The sequence below is a fragment of the Leptonychotes weddellii genome, chromosome 14 (genome assembly GCF_054177405.1).
Source record: "Leptonychotes weddellii isolate Sample4059 chromosome 14, ASM5417740v2, whole genome shotgun sequence".
In the NCBI taxonomy this organism is placed as follows: Eukaryota; Metazoa; Chordata; class Mammalia; order Carnivora; family Phocidae; genus Leptonychotes; species Leptonychotes weddellii.
The window spans coordinates 5622959-5634613 of record NC_138382.1 but is presented as its reverse complement, the minus strand read 5'-3'; the positions used below and the strand labels follow the sequence as shown (position 1 = coordinate 5634613).

General features: G+C 45.1%; 1 protein-coding gene across 6 annotated transcripts in view; it reads right to left on the bottom strand.

The window, feature by feature from the left end:
* Positions 1-11655, bottom strand: part of SPATA6L (spermatogenesis associated 6 like) — a 74540-nt gene that overhangs the window by 30682 nt on the left and 32203 nt on the right. For all 6 annotated transcript variants that reach the window (XR_014139913.1, XR_014139912.1, XM_081802761.1 and 3 more), the window contains 5 exons: positions 10215-10317; positions 7408-7442; positions 6456-6655; positions 2255-2348; positions 1157-1259 (listed from right to left, as the gene is read on the bottom strand). Coding sequence is in view for 4 of the 6 variants with exons in the window: in XM_081802761.1 (XP_081658887.1) it covers positions 1170-1259; positions 2255-2348; positions 6456-6655; positions 7408-7442; positions 10215-10317 (522 nt within the window). In the remaining 2 variants the exon portion in view is untranslated. The remainder of the gene's footprint in view (positions 1-1156; positions 1260-2254; positions 2349-6455; positions 6656-7407; positions 7443-10214; positions 10318-11655) is intronic.

The following is an 11655-nucleotide window of genomic DNA, read 5'->3' as shown; positions in this document are numbered from 1 at the left end:
CCTCTCCCTCTGCCTTTCTCCGTGCTCATGCTCTCTCTCTGTCTCTGTATCTCTGTGTCTCAAATGAATAAATAAAATCTTTAAAAAAAAAAAAAAAAGGAAGAGCTATCATAATTCCAGGCCTGGGTAGAAAGGGACAAGAAGAGAACACCTCAGGAGTGACGTCACCCCACAGTATGGCCGACTGCTGACCACAGACCCGAATTCTACAGCTGCCTCGTCACCCCATTCCACACTCACTCACGAGAAAATATTTACTCGGCGCCAACCACAGTGGCAGGTCACGTGCTACAAGGGTGGTTGCAGGGTGGCAGGAGGGGGAGTTAGGTTCTCGCTCAGGGCACACTCCTGGCATATGGAGTTGACTTCATCTACGTTAAATGGGATTCCACTGCTGGGTGCCAAAGCTGGCTATAAACTAGTGAGCACAAGAGAGTCCCTGACCTTGAGAAGGTTTCATTAGTAGAAGGGGCAATCGACCCCTTATAAAACCATCAACCCATATACAAATATAAAAACAAATGGTGTCAGCTTTAGGAAAGAAAAGGGCAGGGCGCTAAAAAGGTATACCATGGAGGGGAAGGAAGTGTCCTGCAAAGTCATGAGACCAGAGGATAAAGAGAAGTGATCCAAGTAGGACCAGGAAGCAGTATTCCAGATAGAGAGCGTAACAGGTGCAAAGGCCCTGTGGCAGGAAAAAGCCTGTGTTCCAGGAGCTAGAAGAGGTATCATGAAAGAAGAGGGGAGGCAAAGAGGGGAGAGACAGAGAGACAGAGACTGGCCTGGCAGACCACAGACACATGTGCTATCGTTCTCCTGTGTGGTTTTTGGGGTCTCCGCCCCATCTCCTGTCCACCACATTTTCTAGTTACTTCATCCTGACAGCAGGAAATTATTTAAGCAAATCAACATAAGAAGCAGCACTTAAGGGCGCCTGGGTGGCTCAGTTGGTTAAGCGACTGCCTTCGGCTCAGGTCATGATCCTGGAGTCCCGGGATCGAGTCCCACATCAGGCTCCCTGCTCAGCAGGGGGTCTGCTTCTCCCTCTGACCCTCTTCCCTCTTGTGCTCTCTGTCTCTCATTCTCTCTCTCAAATAACTAAATAAAATCTTTAAAAAAAAAAAAAAAAGAAGCAGCACTTAAGCTGCTTACTTACATAAGACAGCAGCTTAAAAATATCTCTGTTCATGCACTGGGTATTCCTTCAGCAGGTAGCTTGGTCTTTCAGTGATATACTTTGCTTCAGAGACAGAATAGTCCTATAACAAAAGCCAAGCCAGCAACTGTGTTACTCATAGTGTCACATAAATCAATGCTACTCAGATGAGTGGTTTTGCATTTAAAAGGCCCATGGACCCCATGCGTGCCGTACACGGGGTGTTTACTATACGCGTGTGCATGCAGATACTTTCTTCTTTCTTGTTCTTCTCCCTCCCTCCCTTCTTTTCCTTCTTTTTACATTTTAAAGGGATTCCCTTACTTGAAAAGATTGGAAATTAACAAAGCAAAGCCAACGACTTTGCCAAGAGGAAGCAGAGTAATTTACAACCCCGCCCCGTGAAAATCAATATTCATTCATAAGTGTCATCCTATAAATCTGGGCTATGCCTGTGTTTAAATAAGTCAAGACCAAGACGACCCCTTTGACCATGACACAGTATCCTTAAACCCAACCTAACCTTTGTTAACCTTTCATGGAATTCTTTTGAAATGATGACCAGTCCCTTGGCTAATGGCTACACATCCACAGTAGACAAAGTACTGGGTGTATCTATCTATGGGTTAGAAACCACACCCCACACGTCAAACAGCCAAAACACCTTATCCACTTTTAACATTTTCTTCCACATTGTAGCCTCACACAGACGACAACTTCCAGGGACCGGGATTCCTGTGCACAGTGCAAGGGGTTAGGCTTCGGGCCAGGGAGACTGTCTTCTCTCCTTGAAAGGATGGAGCTCCCTCTTGCTGCAGGACCTCTGCCTAAACTCGCTAGGACTCATCCCTCAGATGGAAGCTCCCTTGTGTCTTCCTCAGGGAAGCTTGCCCTGATTCCCCACCGAGTCAAATACCCCCTTCTCAGACACTCTCAGGACACCAGGCACCCTCCTTGGGAAGTGTCACAATTTTACATTTATCTCTGTGGTTACTTGATTAATGTCTGTCTCCTCACCCCACCCCCCAGCCCCAGACCGGACGTCCCAGTTCCCCTATGATTTTGTCAGCAGAGATTCCGTCGTCTCAGAAGCCCTACCTTGTGTAGGTGTTGCTGAGCTCTGTGGGGTGTCAGGAGACTGCACACCCTTTCGTGGGTCTTCCTCCACGAGGACTGAGAGCAAGGGTGGAACCTGCCCAACACAGGAAACCAGGGTGGAGTATTATGCAGCTGCTAAAAAGGATCCTTCAAGTACACTGTGGGTTGATATTTATAACTTAATAGCAAGAAGCAGCAGTAACATGCAAAATAGGATACATAGTGCACTGTCAGGGTCTTCATTAACCCTACGCGTAAGATACACACTGACAATAAAAGCAACCACAATGTGAAGAATGGCTTGTGTGTGGCTGTGAGTGATTCTTCTTTGTACTTTACTGAGCATTTCAGATACTTCTCTCAAGAATCAATCCTGCTTTTATGCTTAGAAATTTAATCCACAAATGTTTAACACAAAACGTAACCCTGACTGTTTTCCACCGCAAGCATTGTATGTTTCATCTCATTTACTTCAGGCTGCTCAGACCCAAACTTAACCACAGATCGTACCAGTGCCCTCTGGTTCCTCAGACGGGAGGCATCTACTCCCTTCCACAGCTCCCCCTGCCTGGAATGCTGCCACCCCAACCCCGACTCCCCACTCGTGTGAACCCCTACCCACCTTCAGAGCTCAGTCCAATCACTGACTGCTCACTAAAGTCCTTCCCAAGCCCCCTCCGGAAGAGGAAGTTGGCTACCCTGCTACCTGCACTTGGAGTCCATTTCCCCCTCGTTCACGGCACTTCACCAGTGACCCCTGGTCAGTATTTGCTTAATGTCTCTGGATGCCCCTAGACTGAAGCTGGCATGGGGAATCCTAGGTGAACGGCTCATCCCAGGGCCTCGTAGGTACTGAATACCACTGTAGGTATTTAATTTCTTTTTTTTTTTTTAAAGATTTATTTATTTATTTATTTGAGAGAGAGAATGAGATAGAGAGAGCATGAGAGGGGGGAGGGTCAGAGGGAGAAGCAGACTCCCTGCTGAGCAGGGAGCCCGATGCGGGACTCGATCCCGGGACTCCAGGATCATGACCTGAGCCGAAGGCAGCCGCTTAACCAACTGAGCCACCCAGGCGCCCCAATTTCTTGAGTGACTGGATTCATCCCTTCATTCATTCATCTTTGGGAGGGGAATGGGTACCAAGGCCTAAACTCTGAGACAGAATTGGCCATTTGATTATGAAAAACACAAATACCATTTTCCAAAGATTCCTAAAGAATTTTAGCAATGTGGGGCGCCTGGGTGGCTCAGTCGTTAAGCGTCTGCCTTCGGCTCGGGTCATGATCCCGGGGTCCTGGGATCGAGTCCCACATCGGGCTCCCGCCTCGGCGGGAGGCCTGCTCTCCCTCTCCCACTCCCGCTGCTTGTGTTCCTACTCTGGCTGTCTCTCTCTCTGTCAAATAAATAAAAATCTTTAAAAAAAAAAAAAAGAATTTTAGCAATGTGGATACAATCATTCTCTTTAGTTAATGTACGATAAACACTGGACAGTCCTGGGCAAGCCAGATGGCCTTTCCGTGACTGTGTTTTCCCTTGTCACAGTTGATCATGGCCTTATTTACAAATTCATGGTCAAATTAGTTCCAAAGCTCTCCATTTAGAGTGACTTTGGGCACGCAGAATTTGCTGATTCATCAGAGGTAGAGGATACAAATCTGCTCTGCAGCCAGAGTTACCATCCTCCAGTCAAATGTGCTAACTCCTGAGAATGAACTTGCAAAAGCTCCCCACTGCCTTCCAACAAAACCCAAACTCCTTAGCTTGGCTTCCACAGTCCCTCAGACCCTCAGCCTTGGCACTCACTATTCCCCCAAGCTGGTCCAACTTCTAGAAGCTGCCAGTGCCCCGTGCCTTCTCACCTCCCATCCCTCCCCTCCATTAACTCTATCAAAATCCAATCCGCATCCCTCAAGGCCCACATGGAAATACCACCTCCTCCATGATGCATTCCAGAAGTGCCTTCCTTCCTCCTCCTTTCTACTCTGATAACATTTGGTCCATACTATTCTCAAAGTTCCGCCTGGTAGAAAGCTCTCTATGCACATGTTTTTACATCCTCTGCTAAGTTGCAAGTTCCCAGAGATCAGGAGAAATGCCTTCAATGTTAGGGTTTCCATTCCAGGCTAGCGGCCTGGCTATCAATCCTGTTCTCCTCCGAGGCACTCTTCTACCCACAGAGATGTTACACGCCCACCACACACCCAGTTCCAACCCCAGGGATTCTGACTCAGTGGATAGCAGGCGAGTCCTTAGTGGGCCACAGCTGAGAATCACTGGCCGGCTGCATAAAGACACTCAAGAAAGGCTGGCCGAATGAATGCGTAAGCCGTCGCAGAAATTTATTTTAGAAAAAAAAATGAGGCCTTCTTTGATCTCCCTCTTGAGGAAGGGCCCCACCTCCTGCTCTGTCTCTCACCCACTTTTGGACCGTACTCCTGTGAACTGCATCTCACCAGCTGCCTCACATTCAGTGGCACGAGGGTGTGCCAGCCTCCCGGTCTAGTGCGCGAACCTCTGGCAAGCTGGGACGCGTCATGACCATGCACATTCCACCTAATAGGTGCTCGAGAGACGCAGCCCCAATTCAGTCCCTCAGAAATGCTCGCTAGGCTGATTATAAGGAGGAGTTTGGGTGATGTATAAAAACAAGGCACGTGGACAAAAGCCACGAGCTATCTCTGCTTCTGGCAGCAGAGAACCATTTTGTACCTGTAAGAGAATGGCTATTTGATCATCACACCCATTTTACAGATGGGGAGACTAAGGTCCACAAGGCTGAGTATTTCTGTGAGATCACAGAGTAGTTAGAGACAGATGAGCACTAGAGCCCAAGTCCCCTGACTACCTCCAGCTGAAGGTCCTTTCCCGTCTCTGTTTAAAATCTTTACATCCAGAGGATAAGCCAGGAGGAGATGAAGACCAGGTAGAGAGAGGGATGTAAATGTCTTTAACCTCCCGACTCAGATTGACAGGGCTGATTTTTAAAAATCTATTTCATGTTATTTTCCTCTAAAAAAGTAACTAATCAGGATTCTTTATATAATCTTTCTTTATATAATCTCCATTCTTTAATAGATTTTACTAAAATATTTGATTTGGTTTCCTCAAGTCCATGATACAACATTTTAATATAAAGGTATTCTATCATTTCTACAAAACACTAAGAATTCACTGCCACTTTCTTAGTCTTAGTCAAACTTAATATAATTTGTATTAAAACTGCAGGGCTTTCATTGCATTCTGACTTTCATTCTGGGATATTTACTACCTAGTCCCTTTGTGAGCAATCACGTCACTCTGACATGGGGTTTTCTCTTATTCTCATCACTAACAGTGCAGAGAAGAGCAGACTGGCATATCCTTCATTCAGAACAACTGTCTTAAGGAAGACAAAAACCATATGATCTCACTTATATGCGGAACCTAAGGAAGAACACAAACGAACAAGCTCACAGATACAGAGACCAGACTGGTGGTTGCCAGACTCAGGGGGTGAGGGGAGTCAAAGTGTACAAGCTTCCTATTATAAAAGAAATAACGGGGACATAATGGGCAGCATGGAGACTACGGTTAACACCATAATGCACATTTAAAAGCTGCTGAGAGAATAAATCTTAAGAGTTCTCATCACAAGAAAAAAATTTCTGTAGCTATGCATGGTGACCTGATGTAAACTGGATTTACTGTGATGATCATTTTGCAATATACACAAATATTGAATCATTATGTTGTATGCCTGAAACTAGTATGTCAACTATCCATTTTTAACAACTATCTTAAAAATATTATCTTCAGTGCCATTCTCCTGGAGTTAAGGCGACCAAGAAACCAAGAAAACATGTCTAGAAAAAGAGAAAATACACCTACATGTTAATAATCTTTGGCTTTGGGTGGCAGGACTATGGGTGATTTCTTTTTCACTCCATTTGTTTTTTATGAAAGACAAAATGGATAGATAAATAGCATCTATGCCAAGTGAGCTGATTGTCCCACTTTCAACAAACATTCTGAGATACGCTTTCCACAGGCAAGAGAAAAGGCTCAACTCTTCCTTCCAGGAAGATTTAAAAACGAACAGTGATTTTTCATATCCCCAGCTGAATATCCCTAAGGAAGCAAAGGGATGAAGTGACCAGGATTTCCTCCTGCTAGACCACATCACACTCTTCAAGCAAATAAATGGGGGCTTGCCGCTGACCTTTCGTCGCAGAGAAGGGGCTGATCCAGAAGAGGGCTGGGAGATCTGGAATGCTGGGAGGCAGCATACGAAGCTTCCCCATGGAAATCGGCATCCCCTTGGTTACTGTAAATGGGCGAGGGTTTTCCGAACTTACTGGAATCTAAAGGTGATGATGATTCTTTCCTTAAAACAATCCGTTCATCTGGCTCTTTGATGACCTAAGTGACAATGTGCATTATTCTTTAGTTGTGATTTTGTTTTCGTATGCTGAATTTAGAGCGTAGGGGGTGGGTGGGATGAGGAAGGGGACAAGCTGATAGAAAGCCTGCCCCCCAGGGAAGCTCCCGCTTTTGTCCTGCTGAGACAAAATGCTCAGAAGCTCAAGGTCAAGGAAAGATAAGCAAAATTCTGCACATTTGGCATATATTAACAAGCCAAAATAAACTCATGCTCTGAGCTTTGATTTGTGAGCATAAGGGATTATCCGGTTTGGCAAAGATATAATTTTTTAAAATAAACTATTTAAATGCCACGGCATAAAAAGCACCGTATACTCCATTTCTTTGCCTATATCTATTTTCATGTTGTAACATAGAAGTTTGAGCCTTCACCTTGACAAACCAATCAAACTTCAAGAGCAAGTGGTTTACCACCTCTATGTATTATGGAAGTATTCGTTTAGGAAAAAAAGCAATAAGAATACCTACTCATAAAGTAGGTGCTGGGGCTATATACATGGGGGATTCATTCTACAGATGGAAAGAGCTTAAGTGAGGGGAAACAAACCAACTAATGCAAAGCATTCAGCGGAGCCTGGGCATCTCTCAAACTCTGGTGAACCTACAGCAACTCCATTTCCATAAGCAGCACTTGCTAGAAATATACTTTCCACCACCCGTTGGGGAATGCACAATAACCAGCACTAGAAGCTGAAAATAAATCATTTTACAAATGCTACTTCTACAATTACCTTTACGTTAGCGGCAAGGCTGTCAAGAGAAGAAGCTAGAAGAAAGAGGAAGAGGTGTTTCAGTGACTCATTACTACAAATTACCCCTAAAACCACTGTTACATTTGTTCCACAGAGCACAGAAATATTACACAGGGATGAATTATTAAAGAACTTAAATGCTCCCTCGTAAGTTACACTGTCAACTCTTACAAGTCCCTTGAGTCACAGCGATCCTATCTAGGAGTGTTTCTGTCCTCTTGAGGCCCAGTGAAGTTACATTATTAATGACAGCACACAGGGACATGGGAAGGGCAAAGGAGAGTTTAAGGGAAGCCATAAATTCGGTAATCCTCACACAGCCTGGAAAACAAAACTCATACTGGCCCAGGTGCCCAGAGCCTGAAAGAAAACCGCGTGGCTCTCATAGAAACAAAATTCACCCACTCTGCCTCTTCTGCCATTCCCTTTCTATCTGCTTTACATGGGTTCCTATTTAGGCAGGAAATCTCGAGCCTACTTGTCCAAGATAGAGACACATGTTAGGTGGAGACCATGAACAGAGAAGAGCTGGGGAGAGCATAATGCAGGAAAAGTGCACATCATGATGAGTACCCTAAACGATCATAAGTAAGTAGACCTAAAGCCAGAGAGTGGTAAGAATGATCAGGAAGTGAAGCGATAAACACACACAGGCAAAATCAAGATTAAATTGGGTTTTTCCAAATTCGGAAAAAAAATAATGCTTCTGGAATGAGTTTTCGCAAGGTTATGCGGAGGCCACCGTGCCTGCCCCCTCTATGCTTGGGGCTTAGGCAGTGACAAGGGGCTTTTCATGGATTGCTGATTCCCCCATGCCACTGGCAGTAAGAAGGAAGATACGGAAAGGGCTTTTTAAAAGCCTGGCAGTCATCGCATCCTCCAGGCATGCACGTGTGTGTGTGTGCGTGTGTGTCTGTGTCTTGTCCCAGAAGCTGTCTTCTTCCCAACGCCCAGCTGAGCAGGGCGCTGGCAATGCTAAGGCCCTCTTCAGCTATAACCACAAACCGGCCCGTTGCCTAGAAACCCCCTCGCCACCGTACGCAGCACTCCCTTTCACAGGGGGCTAGCCCTTGTTCTCTTGCTTCTCAAAGTGCAGTCCATGGACGAGCCACGTCATCACCTGGAAGCTTGTCAGAAAAGAGGGCTCCCAGGCCCCACCCCAGCCCTGCTGAATCCGAATCTACAGCCGAACAAGATCCCCAGGTGATTCAAATGCACATTCAAGTTTGAGAAGCACTGTTTTATTCTACCTTAGGCCTGGATGAATGAACTGACAGGTGACCTAAGCAAAGGTCTGGCTTGGAAGCTACGGGGACTCCAGGGATCTGAGAAACCAGAGGTCTGAATGTCTTCTCTAAATGTAGGTATGCCAAAAACTGGGAGTGTGACCAGTGCACACTCTGTACGCTCTCTGGAGCCTCACTTCTCCACCTGCCCGGATTAAGAAAAGACAAAGAGGCTGAGACCAATGTGATGCATGAGAGTCTCATCGTAACCGAGCCAGCATTAAGCCCGATGTGTCATCCCCGGAAAGGACATTTGCCATTGCTCGATTTCACCGTAATAGGGAAGGCAGTACTTTTATAGGCTACGTGGGTGATTTTTAACCCAAAGGACTTAAATTAAATGTCAGAGGTGATAAAGCACTTTCTGCTTCAAACCTGCACTCTGTCCTTAGTTGGCTACTAACAGTCACCATAACCAAGAGCACTGGTCTGAGTTACCAAAAGAGACCGTGCAGCCCCTTAAAAGTACAAGACTTTAAGCCTAACATAGGGAACCTGTTGTCAGGGATGGTCTAGGTCCAGTTCCACCAGGAGTCAAGAAAATGGGCCAGCATTTTGATCAAGTTCAGGAATGGATGAACTTCACTGCCATGACCTTCAGAGCTGACATGGTGCAGGGGGTTCAATCATAAGGTCAATGCCACCAAGGGATGCATTAACTCAGTGACTCTCAACATATGGTGCGCCCAGGGATCTCCCCAGGGTCACCAAGAACTTTCAGGAGATCTGCAAGGTGAAGACTCTTCTAATAACACTAAGACATGAATTCTCTTTTTCTCATTATCTCACAACCATACAATGGAATTTTCCAAAAGCTGCATGATGTGTCATGACATCACCACTTGGAATGGCTAACAGAATGTGTGCTTGTGTACTCCCGTATTTTACAAAGTTCTCAGCTTCCATTTCTAATATGCTAAATATTAATAGATCTCATCCACATAAACAAAAGTGCTCTGGGGTCCTCAATAATATTTAAGAACGCAAAAGGGTCCTGACGCCTCCACGGTTGGGATTCCCTGCCTTAGCCACACTGAATCTCCCTTCAGGGAGCGTTGGCTCCTCTCCTCCCTGACCCGGAATCTTGTAAAGCAAATGTTACACCTCCTGATCTCCACCAAGCTCCCACTCTTTCCCGTCTAGAGAAATGGCAAGCCTCATCTGTGAGCTCTCAGTGTTCCCTGAGGGCGTTCACACCAGGACAAGCTGCCCCCTGCGTGTCCAGCCCAGCCAGGGTGCACCTGCAGCAGAGCACATGGGTGGTAGCTTTACTCAGAGCACACTCCTTCAATGGTTAGGGAAACTGGGCAAGGGACAGCTTCTCATCTGGCTCTGCTCTGGGGGAGCTCCCACCCTGCAAACTCCACAGCTGGACGCTACTTGAGAATTAGGCCTCTGGTTTCCAGAGAAACTCAGGATGCCCCAGAATGAAAGAAGATTTAGAAGGATGCATTCGTTCCCACTGGGGAATGTACAGGGGGTAACGAGAAACTCGAGTACCTCTTCTCCCTGGAAAAGGCAAGTTTGAAAACTTAAGTTTTCTTCTCGACTTCCGGGACTGATACTCTGAAATATTCTCACCAAAAGGCTTTGCACTGTCCACCTGAAAGAAAGGGAAGAAATAAGATTTGAACCCACCATCGCTTGCGTTACCCTCTCCTCATTACCTGTAATGCCTTTTTCCCCCTCAACTGTGGGCCATGCAGGTAAGAAGAGGCTAGGAACAAATTAAATCACAGTCTCCATGCACGTTAAATGTTATCCCAACAAGGGAAGCTGTTTGTCCCTATTTCACTGAGGCTTAAACACGTAGGTATGGGCTAAATGTTAGCATAAAGTCGGACACAAATTATATTCTAACCACAGGTTCGGGGTCGAGCTCAGAAAAGAGCAAGTGAAGTTTATTTCAAAATACTTCAAAACAGGACAGAGGTTTCATGTTCCTAAACAGTGAGCAGTGCCGGCCTAAGTGGGGTCCTCCCTGAAGACAAGTGATTATCACCAGCTGACATTTCAGCCATCCACACTCCCTTCCAATCTGAGTGTCTAGAACCTTGAAAAAAAAGAATAGTGGCAACTGCATTATTTTAATGAATGTGACCTTATTTTCCTGAATCGGATAACACGATCTGTAAGCAGGTCCAAACACTTGAAATAGGGACTCCTCCAGAATATTTATGACATAGAGTTGCTGGATTTTTTTTTTAACTTGTTTCTTTTCTTTTTTTTTTTTTAATTTCAAGAAGGCAAGTGATAATGTTATTCTTCATCCTACTTTCAGAAACATATTGATTAGAATGTCTAGTCTTCACGACATTAGGCCCTCTAAATTTTAATGCTTCTACTTAAAGAAACATCACATACGATCAGGAAATCTGGCTAAATAAAAGAGTTAATATGTATAAAGAATTTAGAGAAGAGCATGGTACATAGTAGAGGTTGTACAAGAATTTGTTAAATAAAATAAATATCAAGCCAGTTTTATTCCCTACAAAGTCTACCAAAATTTTAAGATTATTTAGCCCAAGGGGCCTCGACTACAGTGTACTTCACAAAAATCTATTTCAAATGGAATGAAGCAGACTGTCCAACAAATTCAATTCAACAATATTTTTATAAAGCCATGTTTAAAGACTGGTTGCTAGACTTTTGCCATTTTTACCCAGGTGACCACAAGGAAAACAGCTGTTCTATGGTTTCTAGCCAAGTAACATCTGTTGCACCTACAAACCAGCTCTGCATACCGTCGTCCCAATCAACAGCACCCTCACTTCGGGGCTGACCATGCTTCATATCTTATGTCCAATGCATAAACATCACCACCGGTGACTTTCAGCCAAGTTATCAACTTGGCAAGAATATCCACAGTTAACTACTGGAGTTATAAGAACTCTTAGAGAATAAGTCATTAACCACAACGTGCTATAGGAAATGCTTTTAA